Raw genomic sequence first — 27,526 nt, forward strand, 5'->3', positions numbered from 1 at the left:
ACTCTGTGGCTAGTAACAAAGCCTGTACTGGGTGGAGATGCTTATCACCTCCCCCTGCAGGAACTGTAACACCTGGCGATGAGCCTCAAAGGCTCACCCCCTTTGTTACAGCACCCCAGGGCACTCCAGCTAGTGGAGTTGCCCGCCCCCTCTGGCCACGGCCCCACTTTTGGCGGCAAGGCCGAGGAGATAATGAGAAAAACAAGGAGGAGTCAATGGCCAGTCAGGACAGCCCCTAAGGTGTCCTGAGCTGAGGTGACTAACTTTTAGAAATCCTCCATTTTGCAGATGGAGGATTCCCCCAATAGGATTAGGGATGTGCCCCCCTCCCCTCAGGGAGGAGGCACAAAGAGGGTGTACCCACCCTCAGGGATAGTAGCCATTGGCTACTAACCCCCCAGACCTAAACACGCCCTTAAATTTAGTATTTAAGGGCTCCCCAGAACCTAGGAACTTAGATTCCTGCAACCTAAGAAGAAGAGGACTGCTAAGCTGAAAAACCCTGCAGAGAAGACGGAGACACCAACTGCTTTGGCCCCAGCTCTACCGGCCTGTCTCCCCACTTTTAAAGACACTGCTCCAGCGACGCTTTCCACAGGGACCAGCAACCTCTAAAGCCTCAGAGGACTGCCATGCATCTAGAAGGACCAAGAACTCCAGAGGACAGCGGCTCTGTTCACCAAAAGACTGCAACTTTGCAACAAAGAAGCAACTTTGAAACAACTTGCGTTTCCCGCCGGAAGCGTGAGACTTGGCACTCTGCACCAGACGCCCCCGGCTCGACTTGTGGAGAACAATCACTTCAGGGAGGACTCCCCGGCGACTGCGAGGCTGTGAGTAGCCAGAGTTGCCCCCCCTTAACCCCCACAGCGACGCCTGCAGAGGGAATCCAGAGGCTCCCCCTGACCGCGACTGCCTGCTTCTAAGATCCGATGCCTGGTAAAGACTCTGCACCCGCAGCCCCCAGGGCCTGAAGGATCCAACCTCCAGTGCAGGAGCGACCCCCAGGTGGCCCTCTCCCTTGCCCAGGTGGTGGCTACCCCGAGGAGCCCTCCCCCCCCCCCCCCTTGCCTGCCTGCATTGCTGAAGAGACCCCTTGGTCTCCCATTGAAACCTATTGAAAACCCGACGCTTGTTTGCACACTGCACCCGGCCGCCCCTGTGCCGCTGAGGGTGTACTTTCTGTGTGGACTTGTGCCCCCCCGGTGCCCTACAAAACCCCCCTGGTCTTCCCTCCGAAGACGCAGGTACGTACCTGCTGGCAGACTGGAACCGGGGCACCCCCTTCTCCATTGAAGCCTATGCGTTTTGGGCACCACTTTGACCTCTGCACCTGACCGGCCCAGAGCTGCTGGTGTGGTAACTTTGGGGTTGCTCTGAACCCCCAACGGTGGGCTACCTTGGACCCAAACTTGAACCCCGTAGGTGGTTTACTTACCTGCAAAAAATAACAAACTCTTACTCCCCCCAGGAACTGTTGAAAATTGCACTGTGTCTAGTTTTAAAATAGCTATATGTGATTTATGTGAAAACTCTATATGCTATTTTGCCAATTCAAAGTTCCTAAAGTACCTACCTGCAATACCTTTCATTTGAAGTATTACATGTAAATCTTGAACCTGTGGTTCTTAAAATAAACTAAGAAAATATATTTTTCTATACAAAAACCTATTGGCCTGGAATTGTCTCTGAGTGTGTGTTCCTCATTTATTGCTTGTGTATGTACAACAAATGCTTAACACTACTCCTTTGATAAGCCTACTGCTCGACCACACTACCACAAAAGAGAGCATTAGTATTATCTCTTTTTGCCACTATCTTACCTCTAAGGGGAACCCTTGGACTCTGTGCATACTATTCCTTACTTTGAAATAGTGCATACAGAGCCAACTTCCTACACCTAGCAAAAGGGATCATGAGGTCCCACGAGCAGAACAGTCTAAACGAACCCTCAGGCTAGTCTTGTGGAATGTTGCAGGCTTGGGTAACAGAATTGGTTGCCTGGACTGAGTGAATTTTATAGATGCATTTGATCTTTGTCTCTTTTAGTAGACTTGGCTATTCATGCTGGTGCATTGCCCAGGTTATGTTACCTTTAGTAAAGAAGCTGTGGTGAGAGTTAAGGGCAAACTGGGTTAGCACCACACTTGGTTGTGCGGTAGAAAAGGTAACCCTTCTCTTGGATGGTTTGGTAGGCATAACTCTTACATTCCCACCATATTTGGTCCTTTATGTATAGAGCGTCTATTTAAGGCTGGTGGGAAATAAACAAGATTCACTGATTATTGAAATACTCATTGAAAGTTTGTCCAGCCTAGCAACAAGTGCCCACAAAATTGTGGGTGGAGATTTTAATTGCCAGTACGAGCCCCTGGATCCCAACATAAATGATTTCATGGAGGAGGAAGAAAGGGCATAGTCAATCCCGGATTTGACAATCCCTCAAATAAAAACATTGTCCTCGTTGGTTCTGCAATTTAATGCCATGGCCCTCAATCAGTGTACGGGTCCAGGTATGTGATGGGAGGAGAAGGTCAGACAGGGGAGGGAGGCACACTGTCTATCGTCCCCCAGGCACTAGTCTGATAGAAAACTTATTGGTGGATGTTAGATTATGGCCTCACATTACCGATATGACAGTTATGCCCAGGCACAATATTGACCATAATGCCTTAGTTCTTTTTATGGAACCCCCAGTTTGCAAAGGCCATCTGTGCCGTATTAACCACTTTGACAATAAACAACAATTGTCTTCCAACAGATGTAGAATTAAGTGGGGGGACAGTGATCCACTCCCAAGAGAGAGTTGATTCTATATATAAACTAGTGGAGGGCTCCCTGGAGCTGGTTTTGGAGCAGTCTGTAAACTTGGGGAAGATCAGGGGACATCAATAAGCAATTGTTTGAGAATCTCAAGCAACTTTTTTTTGCTGAATCCAATGCAGGGGGGCACACCAACGGCCAACCCTCTTGGTTTGGTTGTTCTTGCAAAATTGCCAAGCTAGTCCTAATAGCCGCAATCAAGCCATGGGACAGAAGACTGATTCAAGTAGGAGGATGGCTTTAAAGAGACATTGAGAAAAGCCAAGAATGACTGGGATATAGTGAAACAGGAGAGCCTGCTGTTAAGGAAGGTGATCACTGCACATTTTGGAACTTAGTTGCCACTGTAAACAAGGATGGTCTAGCCCAGGTTGAGAACAATATCGCTGTGGAGGTGTGGATATCTCATTTTATATATCATATTCTCCAACAACAAGAGATAGTGATATTCCAATGGAAGTGAGGAACCCCTTTATCGACACCGTAAGGGAAGCTATTGGTTGCATTAGGTGCCCCACTATTCTGTGAAGTGCGGTTGGCTATAAAGAAAATTGTCCCTAACAAAGTACCAGGAATCAATAAGATCCCTGGTGATCTGTTGTTTGCAGAATCCAGTGTATGGACTCCATATTTTGCTTTATTATTCACCGCCATTATAAAAGGCATGACTGTTCCTCCCTCCTGGGCAGGAGCTAAAATCATTCCCATTTATAAAAAGGGATTCCCCCTAGTGCCAACCAATACAGATTTCTCAGTCATATTGACAACGCAGAAACGGTTTAGCAGGGTCATTTTAGCAAGGCTGCGTGAAAGGATGGAAGATAACAATATTTTAACTCCCTTGCAGGCAGGTTTTCAAGAATGTACTTCCAGTGTTGACCAAGAATTTAGGCTTCACCTACCATTTTAGAAGTCAGCAACCTAATTTATTGTTTGAATGTGTGTGTGAATGACACCCCAAGGCTAGCTAGTATGAAGGTGCTGGAGCTAATGCTTGCTGATAACACACTCCTCCTGCCCAATTAGCCCATGTGTATCCATAGGACTTTGGATGAATTTAGTTATTTCTATGCAGCTAAATCAAAAGTACAGGGTCCTTAACCCCTGCTGTACATGTCCTAATCCATTCTTGAATGGGGTTACTCATGAATCTTTGATTCTCTTGGGTTCACCCTGAATGAACAAATAGACTGAGCAGCACATATGTCCAAATGTGGGCTCAGGCTGGAGCAACATATTGGGGGTATTATGAAAGTTCATTGGGGTTTATACTTCAAACCAATTTCTCCAGTGATACAAATCCATACACATCACTAGGCACAGCGCTATATGATGCCGAGCTCTGGTGTCACAAGAATACCTCCATGTTGGAAATGGCACTTTCTGCAGGGTGATCCCCCAAACTTTTTGCCTTTCTCCTCCTATTTTTCTGACCCTCTTTTTTGATGGCTCTAGGACTCTAGGCACTTTACCACTGCTTATCAGTGCTAAAGTGCACGTGCTCTCTTCCTCTAAAATGTGGTATAATTGGCTTACACCTGTTTGGCTTATTTACTTTACCTGTAAGACCCTTGTAAAGTGGTATACAATATACCCAGGGCCTGTAAATTAAATGCTACTAGTGGGCATGCAGCGCAGAATGTGCCACCCACAGACGTAACCTTTCAAACTTGTCTCAGGCCTGCCACTGTAGCGCCTGCGTGTGCAGTTTACAGCCACATTGACTTGGCAAGTCAAACTACTTGCCAAGGCCTAAAGTCCCTTTTTACTACATCCAATTCACCCCTAAGGTCAGCAGATCTGAGAGCTAAACTGATTCTACTTTCCAAATGAAATCATCACTGCCTATACTTTTTGAAAATCCAGCACAGGGGAAGATGGACAGCAAAACATGCAGCTTAAAACATACTGTTTTGCTCTTTGGTAAGTACATCTGTTAGAATAATTTGTTTCCTGGATTTTTTTTTTGTAACTAATTGTATCCTTTTAAACATAGATCTTTACCGTGGGGGAGGGGAGTGATGGATGAGAGAGAAGGAAGAGTGAGTGAGAGTAAGAAAGAGAAAGAAAGGAGGAAGGGATAGATTGTGAGGGCGAGTGTGTCCCCCCACACATTATTTGATGCAGGTTACTCAGCCACTTCATCTTATCTTATCTTGTTCAAAAGTAGTCTGTGCAAAATGGTTTGGTTCACAATGAATTATAACTACAATTTACCCATGCATTCTGTCGCCCTTTGGGTTTCAAGACACTGTATTATGTTTTACTGTGTTAACTATATTCCCCTAACACTATGTTCATGCTTCGTTTTCAGTGCCCTTTTATAGGGAAGGGCTACATCTGCCACCCTACAGAACCATGCCTGTCAATTCAGGTCAGATAAGCATAGGGTTAGTCATCTAGACATTTTGTTCTAGCTCAATTGTTCTTTCACTCAGACTGTACAGACCTCAGCACAAGTAATTTTTGTGACCTGGGTGACATATTGCCTTACAAAATAACATGTAGCTGATCTGTGTTCCCTTGCCATCATGTTCTGTTGTGAACACTAAATTGAAATAGAGGGTCTATAATTGTCCTTGTCTTTACAACTAGCAGGATGAGGTATACTTTTGTCATTCATGGCTTTAGAGATAGTGTGCATTTGCTCTCCCGGCCAGCCACCTTGTCTGTTTCACTCCACTTTCCACAAAAAACACGTCATAGCCTTTTGTTGCTCCTATCTTGCACCCTCAAAATGTCTTTGTTTGCCACATATTTTCTGTCACTAATTATATGAACCATACATTATACAGATGTAAGAAGCTTCTGTTTCCATAAGTACTGCTTTTATTTGCAACAGACGGCAGTGCACACTCAAAATGATCAACAACAACAACAAAAAGAAAAAAAAAATATTTGCTGGTCAAAACCAAGGGCCTCATTACGAAGTTGGTGGGCCGACCATCGGCCCGCCAGTCCCATGGAAAAGGAGACCGCCACCGAGAGTCTGGCAGTCTAAATACTGCCAGATTTGTAATAAGGCCCCAAATCTGTTACCAACACAATTATTATCAACAAGTGCAACTAATTCTACTACGGGTACAGTACTTAGTTACCAAGAAAGAAACATGAGCCCACTATCGGATTGTGTAGACATATTCAGTGGTGATTAAAGTATTTGAGAGAAAGTGGGGGTGATTCTCACAACAAAATAATCTACTCAACAATTAATCAGCTGGTACAGCTTCAAATCTCATTCACTGTGTTAGTAGTCATTTTGTGGCTCTGGGCTAAAAGGCTGGGGATTATCCACCATTAGGGTTATCAATTTAAATGCACTTTTTAGGGAGGGGTCTAGAAAAGGAGGTTGCAACTGAACACCTCAATAAAGGAGAAAGGTCTAATGTAGGAGGCAAAGGATAAGATAGAGAGAATGCGGGTTTTGACAGAGAACACACTCAAAGCAATTCATATAGTGTTTTATTATTTGTTGACAGAAATCCAGCCGTATGTTGTAATTTAAAGATGGAAGTCTGTGTGGAAAGGTTAAATGAATTAAAGCAAAATTAGCCAAGGGGGAGAAAGCATATTGGTAAAGAACTTTACTTTTTTTTTTACTCATAGGTACAGCAATAATGATATTCGCTATGGGAGAAGGCAGATGGGATTAAATTACATATATTCCATTCTTGGTATCTCACCCACGGCAATGATAGTCATGAGTTAGCAGACGCATGTTTGTGCTGAATTATTTTAGAACCACACATCAGGCCTTCATGTTTACACAAGTCCTGAAAGGCGTTATAGCCACCAGACTTTAAATGCTACCACAACAGTCAACAAATATGCCAGCCTTCGTGGAGCTTCTAAAAGTGGCTTGTCTACATGATTTTCGCTGTACTGAACCTTCGTTATTCGGAAGTTGTGTATGTCATGTAGTTTAATCTTTGTGCATGTAGCGTCGTGTAGGGGCTTCTCATTAAATTGGACCCGACACAACGTGGATATAGAAGAAGGAAGACTTTAATCTAAATTAAATGTATTTTCATTAAATTTATTATGAATCACCGAAACGTGGGGTCAGAAAATATCAAAAGCAAGTCAACATATCACAACACACGATTCAAGTACGGCCAGATTACATTCCTGCAAACTGAACACTCTTCTTCTTGGCGATTACCCCAATATTGACAACGCAACTTTTGGCTAATATCGGTCTCATACTTGAAAGGAAAGAGAAGACAAGCTGATCAAGGTAAAGAATGAACTTTTCAGGTAAAGTTAACAAAGTAAGGTTTGCTTGTCTTTTTGTTCTGAAATTTGCAATTTCAAGCCAGCGTCAGTCAGAAGGCCCATGGGCCTATCCTAACAACTAAGACTTCATCAAAATATCTACTCACCGATAGGCAGGTTCTCCAGAAGAAGATGACGAATGTAAAGACCCCAGCCAAGAGTGTAATGAGGATGGGAGTCCAGGGAATTCCATGGAAATCTGGACCTGGCTGCAGGTCCTCAGGCAATGCAGCAACCAGCTGAAACAAAAAAACAGATTCACTAAGCAACATACTTCAGGAGCAATATAAGCATTCACGTACATTAAAAAAATAAATTAAAACATTTCAAAAATTAAAAAAAACACACAACACAATCATGCTAATCCAAAAGCGATTAAACAACTGTCTGCATCTACAGCACACAAAAAATAAGAATCCCAAAACTGTGACCACAAACTGCAGCTTCTAACGAGTTCAACAGTGACAACAATATCCTCTTCAAAATACAGAGGTACATGAATTGACAATCAAGACAAGAAAATGATTCATCTCACAGCCTGGCATTCATTCTCAGCATTATTACCCAAGTCTGCTCAACTTAGCCCCATTATCCCAATAAAAATATTCACTGCTCATAATTAGCCCACTGTGCTCCATCTGACTCATCCTGTCATCAAATTATCATACCACTAGTCTCCTCCTCAAGAGTTCTACCCTGCCTTACATCTCTCCTCTTAGATCTTATCCAAAATACTTTAAACCAGAAGTAATATTATTCCTATTGAAAGAAAAAGTACAGGAAAAAAAGGCTGACCAGTCAACTCTGCTCAAATCTTAACTACCTTCTTCATAATACTGATATTTCTTCTATTTAATCAAATCATTACTCAATCTTCTTTTCCTTATACTTTGAAAATTATTCTGTGGCATTTTGCAGGCTTGGTAACTTCTTCCATGTACAATTTGAGGAGCCCAAGATCAACAACTGTAAGTAGTCTAGCTTTGTGCATATAATGTCTCTTGCTTCCCACTGATGCTACTCCAAAACTTACCACAGTCTTTTCAGCACTTTCAAACTAATCTTGGTAAATTTTTTACCATGCTTGTGAAATCCATTATTTTCCAAATTACATGAAATTTGATCAATTCTGCTGCCACAAAACCAGTTTTGTTCCATAGGAGACTGGTGTAAGCAGAAAATATTGTGCGGGAGACATTTTCTCTTTGAACCACAGCTGTGCAGGTATTGTGCATGAACTTGAAATGAGACCTATAAACGTGCTTTCCATTTTCACACAAACTACTTGCAAACTTTCACAAAATTTAATTTTGCGCTCTCTCACTATCCTAATAAATGACCGATGAGGAAACCCGATTCACCTGCCAACCAACCTCAATTGTCTGATAAAAGAGGGCCTTTTTATTCAGTTACCAAATTCAAAGGAACTTTCCGATGCTTAAAAATGCACTCAATGTAACGTCATTAAGGGAGACCATGTTCAACACCTTTCTGGGCGTTATGGGTTATGGGCTCCGGTCCTCAGTTTTGTGGTTAGGTTTGCCTCCTGTACACAGAGCTGAGGGTGAGAGTCAAAGTGGGCAGTATTAGTTCAGAGACGTGGACACCCTCTGTAGGGTCAAGACAGGATTGCCTGCTCTTGCCACTCCTGTTTGCGATCGCAGTGGAGCTGTTAGCGATTTGGAGACGCCGGGAGCTGCAGGTTTGGGGCATACCACTGGAGGAGTGGGTGGTCATATTGTTTCACTCCATACCGAAAATACCCTCTTCTATGTGCCCCCCCTCATGTCCCTGTCACACTGTTACTCCATTTGTTGGATGATTTCGCAGGACTGAGACTCAATAGAGCAAAGTCCTTACTGTTTCCACTCGCCAGTTGGAGTTAAATTAAAAAACAATTGCTCACCACAGGTCCATTAAAGCTAGGTGTGTTACGAAAGCAGGTTGTTCCAAAAATTGAGTTGTGGCCATACAAAGCTTGGAAATCACTGCTCTAATTGAATTAATGAGATGATTACTTATTTATGCTTTATATACTGGTTAATGCCTTTAAACGGCTGGTAGGTGAAAGCAAGCATAAGCACTAATGCAAAAATGGTATGAATATACAAGAATATTTGTGTCAATACATGAAAGGTCTAGCATTATTTAAGACTACTGGAACAACTGAGGGGCACAATTGTTCAGAAGTTGAGGTGATGTGAAGCAGAAGTACTGACTGGGACCGACTAGACAGGAGGCTGTGGCACCATGCCAAGGATGTATCTGTAAACCTGACCCGCAGCAGGCAAGCCACACGAGTTGGGTTGTTAACTGTGTTGAATGCCATAGAGAGGTCTAACATCAGTACAAATGACATCCCTCGTCAGCGGGATGCTTGAGATGGTCTACTATGACCATCAGGACGGATTCCCTCCATCTGCTTGGATAAGAGCCGGTCTGAAAGACGTTCAAATGATGGTGCTCGGTCACAACATCCTAAAGTTAGTATAGCGTCTAACATTTGTGCCGTTCTGTCCGGTAGAAAATGCTGGAAATAGACTGAAAGGGTTACCATGGTCTTCTAAGTGCATGATTGGGTATATTTACAACAAGTTTACAGTGGAATGTGTTTCCGATTAGGAAAGGCTTCCCCATGCATATTCGATTTTTTAAAATAATTAATAAAGCAGGCAAAAAAATAGGGATTAATCAGTATTAGTAAAATAATGTTATAGCAAGGGAATGAAATGGTGGTAGACATAGCGGTTGGCAGGCCGTGGACGCCGAAGGCTACATATAGTCAATATTTGCGAGACTTGTATCGATGCCGTTTTTTGTTGACAAATTAGGAGGATAAGCCATCATCAAAGGGGAACTGAACGGGGATTACGTGATTTAAGAGATACAGATGACTGTCACCCTTTGGTCCCGCAGTGGACGTTGCTGGCAGGCACATGCTGTGCATTAGTGCATGTAGTGAGCCACTGCAGTTAGCTGAAGGGGCACACTCACAAATGCAAACACACACAGGCTGTTTTCTGCCGGAGGTAAGGCTATGGAAATTGGTAGGCGCAAAGCTAGTAGGTTATCTGGACAGTGGAGCTATGGCATGCAGACGTGGTGCTGCTGGAGTTGCTTATGCTCTGATCCATCCTGCATATGTATGTCAGCAAGTTAGATAGCTGACTGACCTTTAAAATCAAGTGAAGTGCTCTGTGCTCACCAGGCAGGTCGCTCCCCCCATCTGCCACGCAGCCCCCTGTGGGTTGAACCTCCGTTGCCACTTTTGCCGCCTGACTACTCGCTCCCTTTTTTCTATTCCCCTGAGCTTGTGCTTCTGTGCCACTTGTTTTTTCCATTCTGTGCCCCTGTGTTTTGCTTTCTGTACCCCTGTGCTCTGTTGTCCCTCTCCCGCCGTCTTTTCCCGCCGTTTTTTCCCCGGGTTTTCCCCTGGGTTTTTCCCTTGCTGCTGAGCCCCTGCTGCCCCGCCCCCTTCACTCCCATTGGCCGCCCCGCTCCCACCTGCTCCTCCCTCCCTCTGCCCTCATATGGAGGCCGCAAAGCGGGCGCGCCGCTGGCGCGCCATAGGCGCACCTAAGGCAAGCCCGTCTGTGCCCGTCCGCACTCAGCACCAGAACCCCTGGAACCCGCACCCCCCGCAACGCCAGACTGCACTACGACGCAAGCACCCTCCACGCACTCAACACCAGACGAGACCACCCCTGCTACCGGGCCACCCCGAAACGCACCCAGGGGCCTTTCACCTGCCGGAACTGCAGATTCACCAGCATCCAACCCTCCACACCACCAGCCAGAGAACCCAACCACCTCCGCTGCATCCTCCTCAACACCCGCTCCGCTCGCAAGCACGCCATCGAACTTTGGGACCTCCTAGACTCCACTGCCCCTGATGTCGCCTTCCTGACGGAGACCTGGCTGAACGCCACAGGGCTACAAGATCTCCCGCAGAGACCGCACCAACGGAGTGGGAGGAGGAATCGCCATCATCCACAAAGACTTCATCAAAATCTCAACGAACAGCGATGACACCCTCACCACTGCCGAGCACATGCACTTCCAGATCCACACCGACCCCAACACCACCCTCAGAGGAACTCTCATCTACAGACCTCCCGGACCCCGCCCACAGTTCAGTGACACCATCGCTGACCTCATCAGCACCCACGCCCTCGCTTCCACGGGCTACATCCTCCTCAGGGACCTGAACTTCCACCTCGAGAACAACAACGACGCCAACTCCACCGCCCTGATCGACAACCTCGCCAACCTCGGACTCAAACAGCTAGTGTAGGAAGTTGGCTCTGTATGTGCTATTTCAAAGTAAGGAATAGCATGCACAGAGTCCAAGGGTTCCCCTTAGAGGTAAAATAGTGGTAAAAATAGATAATACTAATGCTCTATTTTGTGGTAGTGTGGTCGAGCAGTAGGCTTATCCAAGGAGTAGTGTTAAGCATTTGTTGTACATACACATAGACAATAAATGAGGTACACACACTCAGAGACAAATCCAGCCAATAGGTTTTGTTATAGAAAAATATATTTTCTTAGTTTATTTTAAGAACCACAGGTTCAAATTTAACATGTAATATCTTGTTTGAAAGGTATTGCAGGTAAGTACATTAGGAACTTTGAATCATTTCAATTGCATGTATACTTTTCTAGTTATTCACAAATAGCTATTTCAAAAGTGGACACTTAGTGCAATTTTCACAGTTCCTGGGGGAGGTAAGTTTTTGTTAGTTTTACCAGGTAAGTAAGACACTTACAGGGTTCAGTTCTTGGTCCAAGGTAGCCCACCGTTGGGGGTTCAGAGCAACCCCAAAGTCACCACACCAGCAGCTCAGGGCCGGTCAGGTGCAGAGTTCAAAGTGGTGCCCAAAACGCATAGGCTAGAATGGAGAGAAGGGGGTGCCCCGGTTCCGGTCTGCTTGCAGGTAAGTACCCGCGTCTTCGGAGGGCAGACCAGCGGGGTTTTGTAGGGCACCGGGGGGGACACAAGCCCACACAGAAATTTCACCCTCAGCAGCGCGGGGGCGGCCGGGTGCAGTGTAGAAACAAGCGTCGGGTTTGCAATGTTAGTCTATGAGAGATCAACGGATCTCTTTAGCGCTGCAGGCAGGCAAGGGGGGGCTTCCTCGGGGAAACCTCCACTTGGGCAAGGGAGAGGGACTCCTGGAGGTCACTTCTGCAGTGAAAGTCCGGTCCTTCAGGTCCTGGGGGCTGCGGGTGCAGGGTCTTTTCCAGGCGTCGGGACTTAGGTTTCAGAGAGTCGCGGTCAGGGGAAGCCTCGGGATTCCCTCTGCAGGCGGCGCTGTGGGGGTTCAGGGGGGACAGGTTTTGGTACTCACAGTCGTAGAGTAGTCCGGGGGTCCTCCCTGAGGTGTTGGTTCTCCACCAGCCGAGTCGGGGTCGCCGGGTGCAGTGTTGCAAGTCTCACGCTTCTTGCGGGGAGTTGCAGGGTTCTTTAAAGCTGCTTCTTGAAACAAAGTTGCAGTCTTTTTGGAGCAGGTCCGCTGTCCTCGGGAGTTTCTTGTCTTTTTCGAAGCAGGGCAGTCCTCAGAGGAGTCAGAGGTCGCTGGTCCCTTGGAAGGCGTCGCTGGAGCAGAGTTCTTGGGAAGGCAGGAGACAGGCCGGTGAGTTTCTGGAGCCAAGGCAGTTGTCGTCTTCTGGTCTTCCTCTGCAGGGGTTTTCAGCTAGGCAGTCCTTCTTCTTGTAGTTGCAGGAATCTAATTTTCTAGGGTTCAGGGTAGCCCTTAAATACTAAATTTAAGGGCGTGTTTAGGTCTGGGGGGTTAGTAGCCAATGGCTACTAGCCCTGAGGGTGGGTACACCCTCTTTGTGCCTCCTCCCAAGGGGAGGGGGTCACAATCCTAACCCTATTGGGGGAATCCTCCATCTGCAAGATGGAGGATTTCTAAAAGTTAGAGTCACCTCAGCTCAGGACACCTTAGGGGCTGTCCTGACTGGCCAGTGACTCCTCCTTGTTGCTTTCTTTGTTCCCTCCAGCCTTGCCGCCAAAAGTGGGGGCCGTGGCCGGAGGGGGCGGGCAACTCCACTAAGCTGGAGTGCCCTGCTGGGCTGTGACAAAGGGGTGAGCCTTTGAGGCTCACCGCCAGGTGTCACAGCTCCTGCCTGGGGGAGGTGTTAGCATCTCCACCCAGTGCAGGCTTTGTTACTGGCCTCAGAGTGACAAAGGCACTCTCCCCATGGGGCCAGCAACATGTCTCCGGTGTGGCAGGCTGCTGGTACTAGTCAGCCTACACAGACAGTCGGTTAAGTTTCAGGGGGCACCTCTAAGGTGCCCTCTGGGGTGTATTTTGCAATAAAATGTACACTGGCATCAGTGTGCATTTATTGTGCTGAGAAGTTTGATACCAAACTTCCCAGTTTTCAGTGTAGCCATTATGGTGCTGTGGAGTTCGTGTTTGACAGACTCCCAGACCATATACTCTTATGGCTACCCTGCACTTACAATGTCTAAGGTTTTGTTTAGACATTGTAGGGGTACCATGCTCATGCACTGGTACCCTCACCTATGGTATAGTGCACCCTGCCTTAGGGCTGTAAGGCCTGCTAGAGTGGTGTCTTACCTATACTGCATAGGCAGTGAGAGGCTGGCATGGCACCCTGAGGGGAGTGCCATGTCGACTTACTCGTTTTGTCCTCACTAGCACACACAAGCTGGCAAGCAGTGTGTCTGTGCTGAGTGAGAGGTCTCCAGGGTGGCATAAGACATGCTGCAGCCCTTAGAGACCTTCCTTGGCATCAGGGCCCTTGGTACTAGAAGTACCAATTACAAGGGACTTATCTGGATGCCAGGGTCTGCCAATTGTGGATACAAAAGTACAGGTTAGGGAAAGAACACTGGTGCTGGGGCCTGGTTAGCAGGCCTCAGCACACTTTCAATTGTAAACTTACCATCAGCAAAGGCAAAAAGTCAGGGGGCAACCATGCCAAGGAGGCATTTCCTTACAGCTAGTAACGACACCCACTCACGCCGCTGGACACACGCTTGATCCAATCTTCTCCGCAAGCCCCCACGTCTCCTTCAACCACACCACCGAACCACACTGGACCGACCACAGATGTGTCCACTTCACCTTCAGAAAACCCACCACACACCACCGCACCCAACAGCTACCACGCCGCTGCTGGGGCAAGGTCACCGGGGACCAACTGACTACCGCCCTCGCCCTGAGACCACCCACCGACCCCACCGACCCAGACACTGCCGCGACCAACCTCACACAGTGGATCAACGACTGCGCCAACACCCTCGCCCCTCTCAAGACCTTTACAACCAACCACACCAACAAGAAAGCCGCCTGGTTCACCGAGGACCTCCGGATCTCCAAGCACACCTGTCGGAAGCTGGAGAAGAAATGGCTCCACGACCAAACACCAGACAACCACACAGCCCTCAAGAGCGCCACCCGCAGACATCACCAACTCATCAGGACCGCCAAGAAGACCGCCTTCAAGGACCGCCTAGACAACAACGCACACAACACCAAAGAGCTCTTCAGCATCGTGAAAGAACTCTCCAACTCCAGCTCCATCACCAACGACATCCCGCCATCTCAAGACCTGTGCGACTCCCTGGCCACCTTCTTCCACCGCAAGATCACCGACATCCACAACAGCTTCAACCCCGACTCCCCCGCACCCACCACTGAGTCCACCACCCCTGCGACTACCACTCGCACCAGTCGCCTGACCGTCTGGTCAGCGACGAAGACACCATCAAAACCATGAACTCCATCCACTCCGGATCCCCATCGGACCCCTGCCCTCACCACGTCTTCAACAAAGCCTTGATGGAGCGCAGCCATCGCGCCCCACCTCCGGAAAACAATCAACTGTTCCTTCGAGACAGCAACCTTCCCAGAAAGCTGGAAGCACGCCGAGATCAACGCCCTTCTGAAGAAGCCCAAGGCGGACCCCAAGAACTTCCGTCCCATCTCCCTGCTCCCTTTCCCGGCAAAAGTGACAGAGAAGATTGTCAACAAACAGCTGACCCGCTACCTCGAAGTCAACAACATCCTGGACCCGTCCCAATCTGGTTTTCGCAGTAACCACAGCACCGAGACCGCACTCATCGCCGCCACTGACGACATCCGGACCCTGATGGACAAAGGAGAAACAGCCGCCCTCATCCTCCTGGACCTATCAGCAGCCTTTGACACGGACTGCCACCGCACCCCATCAGCACGCCTCCATGACGCCGGTATCCAAGAGAAGGCCCTGGCCTGGACCACATCCTTCCTCTCCGGCAGAACCCAGAGCGTCCGCCTCCCACCCTTCCGCTCCAAAACCACTGAGATCATCTGCGGCGTCCCACAGGGATCCTCCCTCAGCCCGACACTGTTCAATATCTACATGGCCCCCCTCGCCCGACAACACAACCTCAACATCATCTCCTACGCCGACGACACCCAGTTGATCATATCCCTCACCGAAGATCCCCACACCGCCAAAGCTAACCTCCACCGAGGAATGAAGGCCATAGCCGACTGGAGGAAGGACAGTAGACTGAAGCTGAACTCAGACAAGACTGAGGTCCTCATTCTCGGACCCACCCCATCAGCCTGGGATGACTCTTGGTGGCCCATGTCACTAGGCACAGCCCCGGAACCCACGGACCACGCATGCAACCTGGGGGTCATCCTCGACTCCACTCTCTCCATGACCAGGCAAGTCAACGCCGTCTCCGCGTCCTGCTTCAACACCCTCCATATGCTCTGCAGGATCTTCAAATGGATCCCACTCGACACGAGAAAAAACGTTACCCAGGCCCTCATCACCAACAGACTCGACTACGGGAACGCCCTCTACTCAGGAACTACAAACAAGCTCCTGAGACGACTCCAACGCATCCAGAACGCCTCGGCCCGACTCATCCTCGATGTCCCCCGCCGCAGCCACATCACACTCCACCTGAGAGGCCTGCACTGGCTCCCCGTCAACAAAAGGATCACCTTCAAGCTCCTGATCCACGCACACAAAGCACTGCACAACACCGGACCCACCTACCTCAACAACCGACTCAGCTTCCACTCCCCCACCCGAAGCCTCCGCTCAGCCAACCTCGCCCTCGCCACAGTCCCCCGCATCCGAAAAAACCACCGCCGGCGGCAGATCCTTCTCCTACCTCGCCGCCAAGACCTGGAACACTCTCCCAACCATCCTATGACAGACCCAGGACCTGCTGGCCTTCAGAAGACTCCTCAAGACCTGGCTCTTCGACCAGTAGCACCCCCCTCCCCAGCGCCTTGAGACCCTTGCGGGTATGTAGCGCGCTTTACAAATGCAGTGATTGATTGATTGATTGGAGTGGTGGACAAGGCTAGGAGTGTGTCACGCAGGGGGCTACAAAAACTATGCTGCCTATAACAGACCAAGGGCTGAAAGCCGTATCTGCAGATTAGGAACAAAGTCTAAAGTTAGATTACTAACATTGTGATTTTTAGAATGGTGCTACTGTGCATTCATCATTCATGCTAATTACCCCCTGTAATATCTATGATGAACTGTGCTGTGAAACTTAGAGAACAACCTCCACGAAATCTATGCAGCTCTGCAATAACTAGGACAAGGACATGTTAAGGGGGTAGAGCTGAAAAATGAAAGTTCTAGCAGAGCCACCTTAAACCCTGTGTTTAAGGCCCCCACAGATACCCGGCATGTATAGTCCATGCCACGGGAAACTAACAGATGTTTGATAAATTAAAAGCACCAAACATAAATAGCACCGAACATTGGGAAAGCCTGTGACAACTACTGACTGCCAATTTGTTTTTCTCCCAAGGGCTGCGGCGGACACTCCAGTCATATTAGAATGTATTTCTAAAAACAAAAATAATACAATTAGCCGTCGCACGTGCACAGCGGTCATCCTCAAATGTTTTTTCTTAAAACAAAACAATAAGGGGAGGAAGTAGTTAATGCACTGCATACAACATATGGTTGTGCCATCAGCAGTGGAAGGATACAACCAGTCAAAACATGGTGACAACAAAATAAGCTTTTGGAGGTGCAAACATCGAGACAGGGAGGAATCCTTAAAATCGGGAGCAGGTAACTGAGATAACATAGTAAACTATCCAATCATGAGGAAGGGGTTGGACAAAAAAACCACCATCCTAAATGGACACTGGATCCAATATGTCTGCTTGTCGTCTGACAGCTAAATCTGACTAAGCTTAAACGTTCTCACCTATATGCAACTGTAACTGGGAGCTAATATGGGCTTCCAGGAGCTAGCAAAGAAAATAACCCCAATGCTGTATCAACCAAATGTTAAGTGTTTATGATTCATTCCCACGTCCCCTGCTTTTATTATTGCCAATGGAAGTTTTAAGCTTACAGCCCTACCCAAACGTCTGCACCCAAGGGGGCAGGAAGAAAACAGCAGCGGAATTCCCGTGATAACGAAATGCCAGAAAAATAGCGGGCCACAGGGTGACAAACCACTACAGATACCAAACGGTGAGTTTGGTAGTTAAGGAAAACTTGTCTCAAAGGTATTTAGACTGTTGAATTTGAGTATTTCCTCTCCCAAACCACACACAATTTCAGCTGTATACAACAACAAAAAGAATAACAGGGTGATGAATAGAGTGAAGCCAATAATAAAGGAACTGGTAGGTAATTTGGAGTCTACACAACTAAGAAACATTGAGTGCTCCTTAACTCTAGAATGTAGCTAGAATCACTTTCATTTGAACACGCTGCCCGTCGAACTGCATGCCATCACTTCTCTGCCACTGTTCAAGTCAACTTTAAAAACCCACCTCATAAAAGACCTAACACTTGGATGCAGGGCAGAAATGGGAACATTCCCGTTATTATGTACAGTACAGACTCACATCAGTAAAATAAGTTAAAACGTTAATTACAGTAACTAAAATACAATTCAGTACTTTCCACTACGGGACAAAATAAGCAGCCATTCCAAATGTTTGCTATCACCTTCTGTCATAGGCCAGACACCCACACAGCAGGCACCAACTTCCCAAACCATCCGTGGGAAATCGCCTGCAAAATACTGATCGCACCGCAACATAAAATTGGAATTACAATGGATGATAAGGTCAGATACGAGATATGGCACAGACAACTAACTATATATCATTTAGGCAACGTTAGCATTTGGCAAAATATATTTTTCTGTGGACTGATTCACAACCCACAGTCGAGTATTCACCAAATACACAGTAACCACAAAGTTAAATTGGAAAGCTTAGATTGAATCACCTTTCAAGAGAAGAAAGTATCTGGAAACAATAACAAGAGAGAAGCAGCACCCACATAAATGTTTCTAGATATCAGTGTAACAGGTAGGTTCAACAGCCCAAAGTTAGATGAGGTGTCAGAGCGACCAAAAAAGGCCAACAAGGAACAGTAGACCTCGTTTATAAACATGTATTGATTTAGAATGTATGCGCCACTAAATACATCATTTATTACAATGTACCAAAAGTAGACAGAACCTGTAAGCATAGAGTTATTGTTCATTTATAATTTTGCCTGTCTGTGCTATGCACTATAAATTTAGTGAATGAAATGCTACATATCAAACATTATAATGGTATCCCATATATGAAAGAGCTGTTCTATATGGTAAGCACTGGGAACTGAACAACCTACTGCCTCGCTCTACTTTGGCAATAAGGTACCTCAACACAATGATAAGGTGATATACCCCAGGATCACAACATTTCTTCAAGGAGGTAAACAAGGCTCTATGCTTTCTGGGTTCCTGGTTCATAACACAGCCACAGCTCTCTCCAAATCCGATATAGCAGTGCACAATACGTTGTGCATTTTTGTCTTTCAAGAACATTTTTTTATAACACCTTTACGGTCACTTTTAGATGATACATATGCAGATGTGTTTGAAGGGCATGTGCCTTTTAAAGAAAGAGAATATGCTTAATTTGCGGAGATGGGCTTTTTAGTTTCAATTTACCTCCACAACTAATACAGACAAAACTCATTATATATGCTGACATTAGTTACGCCAGCCCCTGATTATACAACTATTAGTTCATTTAAAGCTGAAAAAACGCATCAACAAATTATTAGCTTCCACACGTTCGTAAATGCAAACCTAACCTAAAGCACACTAGTCCAGAGATGGGGCAGATCTTCGACATTCAGCTTTCCTATTTTTACTTACTTGTAATTAATTAAAAAACATAGAAAAGCCAATATTTTAACATTATTTATTATAACAACTAGCTGAATGTGAAGCATTTATGCCTGTAGATCGCAGAATCGGTACCTGGTTCAGCTACTCTTCAGAAAACGAGATACACATCTTTCAATTTTACATGTTCTACGCTACCCCACACAGAAACGCGTCGGGGGCACCAACGACATTCCCTACATTATACAAAGAAAACGAAAACGTAATAAGAAAAAATAAGATGGAATGCTGTGCAAATGCCAGAAAGCGGGGGAAGAGATCCAACTAGGTCTCTGCATACAGCCAAGAGAGACAAACAAACCACAAGTATCTCTCACGAAGAACTCTTAAATGACTTCAAACCCACATGAAGCCGCTATTTAAAAACACCGATGACACTTGACAAATACCTTTATGGTATCTGGCTCTCTATCCACGTATTTTACATCTGAATCAGCCTCCCCGTCTATCGTGAAAAGCTTTCTTGTGCGAAAGCAGTTATGTAGGCGCTATGCAAAACACGCAAGTTAACGGAAAGTGTGGTACTGCCCTTGAATCAGCCTCATAATTCAATGCATAAAAATTACAGTGCATCACATTATGAAACTCGTGCATTGAGGCAAAGCTGGACAAATCAGTTAAGGAGTGTGGAGATGCGTCTTTGCACCTAGAGAAGGCTATACCACGGCGCGCGCACGCGGTGCAGGTGTCTAGTGTCAGCAAAGAGGACATCCTGGATAGCACAGGGTGCACCATGCAATCCGAGCGTGGAGTTGCTCAAGACCCCAACAGCAGGGTTCACTCTCTGCTCGGGGTGATGTGAGTCAATGAGCGGGAAGGGGGACACCCGGAGGGGCGCGGAGGTGAAGGAGGCGAAGTCGTGGTAGTACTTTGGTAAGGGACTCTCACCGTAGACACCCTGTCCATGAGGTAGTGCAAGTTCAGCTCCCCGGGAGGCTCAGGTTGCTCCCCGAGGGTATCCAGGCTGCTGCTGCTGCCGCCGCCTGAGGAGCTGAGCAGGGCGGCCGAGGTCAGCTCCGCGGGCTCCTCCATGCCCCGGGGCTGCCAGCTGTCAACGCTCTCAGGAAGCTGAACTTCGACTCCAGCTCGGCTTTCACTTCAATTACACGTCAACAATACACGACCCTTCCATGACCCCGGCGCGTCACAAGCACGCGCCGGCGACTGAGAGGCGAGTCACACACCGGTAAAAATACGAAGCACTTTGGAGCCACGTAGTGGTCACAGAAATAGTACCGTTAGTGTAAATATACTATAAGAAATAGCAGCAAATCCCGTAATGCCCAATTTTATTGAAACACAGTCACTGTGCAACTGCACCTTTCCTGTCCCAACACACACGTAAATAAGCTAGCCCGGCAATGACCCGCACAACATCCCAATGCAAGATGGCCGACGCGTTATTACTCATTGTCTATTCCTGCCGGAACTGCCACCTGACAGCCCTCCCCATACACCGGACCGCGAGGGCGCATTTGAAGCGATCATTTCAATCACGTATGATGGATTGTAAAATCAGTTGTCCTTGCTGTTCAAAAAACATAAATTGCCGCAATCTACAATTCTAAGTCTCACAAAAAGAGCAGCAATATCGCAAACACGCACACAATAGCGTTAACGACGAATTTAAAATAATATTGGCTCTAGCTAGGCTTTTGTGAGCCGAGTACACATACCGCAGTTGTATGACGTTGGCTTTGTATATACTATATCAAAATGAGAAGTAGGGTGCACTAAGTCAAGGGGTTCCCCAGAAGGCTTGACAGAGGCGATAATACTAATGCTATGTTTGTGGTAGTGTGGTCGAGCAGTTAGGCTTATCAGAGGTTAGTGTTAAGCATTTGTTGTATACCCACAGACAATGAGAAACACACTCACTGACTTAACTCCAGACCAATAGGTTTTCATATTAAAAAAATATTCTTTCTTAATTTATTTCTAGAACCACAACATTGATTTAGTAGGTAAGTAAATTAAATGAAAGGTACTTTGCATAGTAATACTTAGAACTTTGAATGGAATCAACAATGTACACAGTTTTCTTTAAAATGGCAAAAACTATTCTAAAAGTGGCCACTACAATTTTCAACAGTTCCTGGGGAGGAAAGTAAAGTATAGTTTTTGAGGTAAGTAACAAACTTACATGTTCAGTTTCTGGGGCATCGGTAGCCCACCATTGGGGGTTCAAAATAACCCCAAACACCCAGCACCAGCAACACAGGGCTGGTTAGGTGCAGAGGTCAAACAGGAGCCAAAATAAAATGGGTGCCTATGGAAACAAGGGGTAGTCCGGTCTGCTTACAGGTAAGTACCAGCGTTGTCGGAGGGCAGACCAGGGGTTTTATAGGAGCACTGGAGGGGACCAAAGTGGGGACCAAAGTAGGCACCAAACACACACCCTCAGCGGCACTGGGGCGGCCGGGTGCAGGGTGCCAACAGGGCGTCATGTTCCCAATGGACCTCAAAGGGCGGACCCGGGGCTCACTTGGGCGCTTGAGGAAAGGCACTGGGGGGGCTTCTCGGGCAAGCCACTGACTGGGCAGGGAGGAGGGCCGCCTGCTGGTCACTTCTGCACTGGTGGTCGGGTTCTCTCAAGTCTGGAGGCGTCGGGTGCAGTGCTTCTCCAAGCGTCAGATATCTTCGTCCCGGGCAGTTGCGGTCAAGGGGAGCCTTGGGATTCCCTCTGCAGGTGTCGTCTTGGAGAGGTCAGCCCAGGGTGGATACTCGGTCAGAATCGCCTGGAGTCCTTTCTGGCCGATTGGTTCCTCTGGACACAGGCCAGGGGCGTCGGGGTGCAGAGTAGTTTGGACTCACGCTTCTGGAGTGAGGAGGGAGTCCCTTTAAAGATGGGTTCTTTGCCTTCTTGTTGGACAGGTCCGCTGTCCATGGGAGTTTCTTGGTCCTCGGTGATGCAGGCAGTCCCCTGGAGGCTTTTCAGGGGTAACTGGTCCCGCAGAACACGTTGCTTCTTCTTTTGCAGCTTTTTAAAGCAGGTAGGACTGGGGCAGAGTCAGTTGTTGTCTCCTTCTCTCCTCTGCAGGGTTTTCAGCTCAGCAGTCCTCCTTCTTTCTTGAGGTCATCAGGAATCTGAAGAGCTGGGTTCAGGGTCGTCCCTAAATACTGAATTTAGGGGTGTGATTAGGGTCAGGGGGCACGAGCCAATGGCTACTGTCCCTGAGGATGGCTACACCCTCCTTGTGCCCACTCCCTATGGGGAGGGGGGGCACATCCCTATCCCTATTGTTCCTAATCCTCCAATGCAAGATGGAGGCTTTCTATAGGAGGGGATCACTTCGGCTCTGGACACCTTAGGGGTGGTCCTAGATGAGGGGTTGACTCCTTGTTTTTCTCATTATCCCTCTGGACATGACGCCAAAAGTGGGGGCTCGCCAGGGGGGGACGGGGGGGCAGGCATCTCCACTGGCTGGAGTGCCCTGGGGCACTGTAACACCAGGCCTGAATCTTTGAGGCTCACAGCCAGGGGTTACAGTTCCTGCAGGGGCAGGTGTGAAGCACCTCCACCCAGGATAGGCTTTGTTTCTGACCACAGAGTGCACAAAGGCACTCACCCAATGTGGGCAGAAACTCATCTGGAAGTGGCAGGCTGGCATAGACCGGTCAGCCTTACACTAGCAGTAGGGTTAACATACAGGGGGCATCTCTAAGATGCCCTCTGTGTGCATTTTTCAATAAATCCCACACTGGCATTAGTGTGGGTTTATGGTGCTGATAAGTTTGATACCAAACTTCCCAGTATTCAGTGTAGCCATTATGGTCCTGTGGAGTTCGTAATGACAAACTCCCAGACCACATACTCAGTATGCACTTACAATGTCTAAGAATTCACTTAGACACTGTAGGGACACAGTGCTCATGCATCTATGCCCTCACCTGTGTTATAATGCACCCTGCTTTATGGCTATAAGGCCTGCTAGAGGGGTGACTTACCTATGCCAGAGGCAGTGGTTGGTGGGCATGGCACTCTGAGGGTAGAGCCATGTCGACTGTCTTTTCTCCCCACTAGCACACACAAGCTGCAAGGCAGTGTGCATTTACTGAGTGAGGGGTCCCTTAGGGTGGCATAATACATGCTGCAGCCCTTAGGGACCTTCCCTGGCCACAGGACCCTTGGTACCAGGGGTACCTTTTACAAGGTGCCAGGGCTGTGCCAATTGTGTAAACAAAGAGACAGTTTAAGGCAAAGAACACTGGTGTTGGGGCCTGGTTAGCAGGGTCCCAGCACACTTCCAATTAAAGCTGGCATCAACACTAGGCAAACAGTGGGGGTGACCATGCCAACAGTGGCATTTTCCTATAGCAGTACTTTATTTTTTCACAATAAACTTTACAATAGGCAGAGTTTCTTATAATGAAGTGCTTAACATAATACCAACCAAGCCCATCAAAGAAGGAGAGCACTAGAACTGTAAACAAGCATTGTTCAATGCAGTGCTTTAAATGTGCCGGTACTCTCCTGTACCGAGTACCAGTGCTTTTGTATATTTTTACAGGAAGAGTACCTGCACTTCTCAAGAAAAACATAATACTTTTAATTGGAGAGTGCCAGCACTTCTCAGAAATAAGCAGGTCCTCTGATACAGAGTATCTGCACTTCTAATTTTCCATTTCAAGCACTGGGTAAATGCATTAGGTTTCGCCTATGTGCTTAATAATACGTTTTTTTTGTTGTTGTAAGTTGTAGCTTGGCGAACAGCTGTGCAATATAAGTTACTGAAACTATACATGGGTGAGTACCGATGGTGAGAATAGATCTAGACTGGCTAGATCTAGACCTATTCAAGTGATATTTGTATTAAACTCACAAGGTATCAGGCGTTTTATATTTAAACCATTGGCTATTGTGATCAGTTGGAGCAGAAGCATTAAAAGGAATGGGGTAGGATCAAGATAATGCAATGATTATGGTTGGTTGGTAACTATCCCTTGAGATTAACTTATCCAAATAATTCATTACTGTCTTCTTCTGTGGCAGTTTGTCAGTTTGGTCAGGACGTTTGGTGATTTGGACAAGTCTAGCTTGACACGTATATCTAAACTTTTTAACAAACATGAATATGCACACTTAAATTTGTAATTAAAAGTTAAGGCAACCACATATTTGGGCATTGTGTAATATAGGAATCTAGAAAAAGCATATTTAACTATGCTTTTCTGAGCTGTTGGACCTAATTTACAAGAAGAGGACAGCATCATCTACCTTGGTGCAGCTTCTATAGTAAAATAAAAAAATTAAAAATGTGAACACTGCCAAGAGCTGGAGCTTTGTGGGAGAGGATAAAGAGGGATAAAAGTTGAGAGTACAAATTAGGTGGACCAAGGGAGGCTCCACCCATCTTAAGGTCCACTAAAAGGAAGTTCCTGGGGATAATCAGATCTGCAGTCTGAGGGGTCCCCAAGTCATTACAGGTTCCACAATCACTCATAAAAATAAAGAATGCAGGGGAACCTCATTCGCAAGAGAAGCTGTCTCAACACTTCTCTCTCCCAACAGCCATTTAGTTGCTGACACAGAGACACTGTGGGTGGTAAGACTGGTATAACCCAAGAACAGCTGTGAACCAGAAGCACCAGAGAGAGAGAAGTGGACCATCCCCATAAACAGTAGGTGGCAGAAATGTAGCAACACGGAATAGCAGGAGAAGGCAAAAGCCTAGGGTGCATGAAAACAGTCAACCAGCACCAAAAACCAGGAAAAAAAGTACAGAAAAGGCAAGAGACATGGCATGTATTTTTATTTTGTGATAACCAGCAGGTTATGGGAGGGTGGGTAGGAGTGGGGAGGTAGAACAAAAAAAGAAACAAGTGGTAAATGTAGCTACTGCAAAAAGTTTACCCAGTCTTTTATAAACTGTCTTAAGAGATCATTTAAAGTAAAAGGTGACATGTTTTGACATCCAAAACTTGTGCCCCAAGTGGAGTTCCTGAATAATGAATACCTTCTGCTCGGGAGGGGGCGCGGGCGATGCCACTTCCAGGTGAAGAGAAAGCAATGGGCAATCCTTGGAGAACATTCCCAGACATCTGTCTTTCAAACTCCATGCCGCAGCAAGTAGGAGCCCTGGCGTATAGTGGAAACTTTAAACAATTGTCCACATGTAATGTGCTTGAACAGAGTGACAGTGCTTTTCCGACGAGTGAACAGGAGACGCCTGTGCTATTCCAGGAAACTCCTGCAATGTTGGAATCCCGAAATAAAATTAATTCAAAGCCCAAATTTTAAACATGCATTTTACCTAGTGGCTAAGAATAGGATGCCCCCCCGTTTTGTCCTGTGAATACTGAAATGTAAATTAATAATGACTATGGTGGCAGAGTCGCATCCTTCATTGTGCAAGGAGACGGGGCGGCTCAGAGGTTTTCTAAAAAAAAAAAAACAAGCACGCTTGAAATGCATACAATAACAGAGTAGGCTGTGCAGGCTTAACATAAAAATAAGCACAGTGCAAGTGGGGTGCTTGTTTACCTAATCTCCCCATGGCTTCACACATGCTTGAAATGTGTGCAGCCACAGGAAGATGAAGTAAACAACCACAGCGCGAGCACTGTGCAGGGTAAACATAAAAATAAGCACAGGACAAGCGCTGTGCAGGGTAAACATTAAAAAAAGGTCCAAAAAAGCAGATAAGAACAGTACTTGCGCCCCGGGACAATGATAAGAGAAATCACACCAGGAACAAGAGGAAATAGTATGCTACAGCCAATAGAAACGGAGGAAAACTAAGTGGCAAATATAGGAACCAATGAAATGCAAGGGGGTGGGATGTAAGCCCCTTTTAAGATTTATATTGAAGACAACCGATTTGACAGACACAGCGCAAGCACTGTACTGGCGAAACCTAAATTTTGGGCACTATTGGTAAACAACAGTAGCCACACAGGATATTGCCCAATAAATTCTATTTTCCCCTGATTAATAAGAGAATTCACATGCCAAGGTTTTACGTTTTATTGTATAGTTAGGTTTTTGAGATGTTTTGAACAACAGCTTGCCAACGCCCAAAGGAGGCGCTGCACTTAAAAAAATTGTCTTACAATCAAGTGCATTATAGGCACACACCAATGGAATGCAGTGCCTCAAGACCTAATACATTGAGAAACATATGCAATGAGGTCTATTTATTAGAAGAAACTTCTTTATAATAACCTCAATTACTAATGATAAAGTAGCACCCAGGGGGCCTGTTTTTTGTCGTTATATTTGTAGTCATCTACCAGCCCTCGGTGATACAAGCCACAGGTCTCCAAAGCAGCATAAGCCTCAAAGCGAATTACACAAATGAATAAATGCACACGAGGCGCTCCCTCATTTTTAAAAGAATTCTGTTGTGTGAGGGAGGTGCTATGGTTCCAAGACCGAAGCAATAGATGTGGGGATAGGTGCTGTGTATTTTGTGTGCTCACTGTGTTGTGAGGGTTCCACAAACCAACTTAGGGCACTATTCAGATCTGTGTTGGGAGTATAGGCCAAAGTCTCTCTAGTACCATGGACTAAATAGGTAAAAAAGAATTGGAAGGAAACTTGTGTGACCTGGTGAATGAACGCAGATATGTTGCTAACTAACTGAATGGCAGTATAAGATGGAGGTGGAGTGTAGCATGACAGAGTGAAGTTACGGCCCGATATAGATCTTGCCAGAAAGGGTACTACCTTGCAATGGAGACAGAGTATTCTGTCCACCAAACTGAAGATCTGCCTGCCTTATTTAGAGTCAGACGGTCCTTCATTATGTTGACAGCGGAGTCTACTCCGTCTCTGCGCCAAAATAAACCTCCAACAGCCTAACAGAGAAGGATGGTCAGAGATTTGGCCATGTGTCCGTATACCCGATTAATAAACACATGGCCAGTGTTCACTGTCAATCACTGCCAGGTAAACCTGGTGGTGCCGGGCAGGGAAAACTGCAAAATACCCCCGTGAAAACGGGATAAACTCCCATGGTGAGGAGGGGCATTTTCTTTTTAGTTTTCAAAACAAAATGCCACTTTGGGATTTCATTTTGGAAAATTAAAGGAGCAGTCCATCAAACTTACAATGTATTGATAGGAACAGCCATGTCAGCGGTTCCTGCCAATGTGAGAGATGTGCGCTGGACCAGTGGACGTCTCAAAATTTGACAGCCGGGGACTCAGTCAGAGCGACAGAGTACTTTACTCCGTCACTCTGACAGAGTAAAGCCCTGCATATCAAGTTGA

The 27,526-nt window shown here is 46.6% G+C and overlaps 1 protein-coding gene across 2 annotated transcripts in view; it reads right to left on the minus strand.

The window, feature by feature from the left end:
* MIA3 (MIA SH3 domain ER export factor 3) overlaps window positions 1-27,526 on the minus strand; it is a 441,987-nt gene that overhangs the window by 268,431 nt on the left and 146,030 nt on the right. For both annotated transcript variants that reach the window (XM_069233852.1, XM_069233851.1), the window contains exon 9: window positions 7,206-7,337. In XM_069233852.1, the coding sequence (XP_069089953.1) occupies window positions 7,206-7,337 (132 nt within the window). The remainder of the gene's footprint in view (window positions 1-7,205; window positions 7,338-27,526) is intronic.

Source organism: Pleurodeles waltl, chromosome 5 (genome assembly GCF_031143425.1).
Source record: "Pleurodeles waltl isolate 20211129_DDA chromosome 5, aPleWal1.hap1.20221129, whole genome shotgun sequence".
NCBI classification, from domain to species: Eukaryota; Metazoa; Chordata; class Amphibia; order Caudata; family Salamandridae; genus Pleurodeles; species Pleurodeles waltl.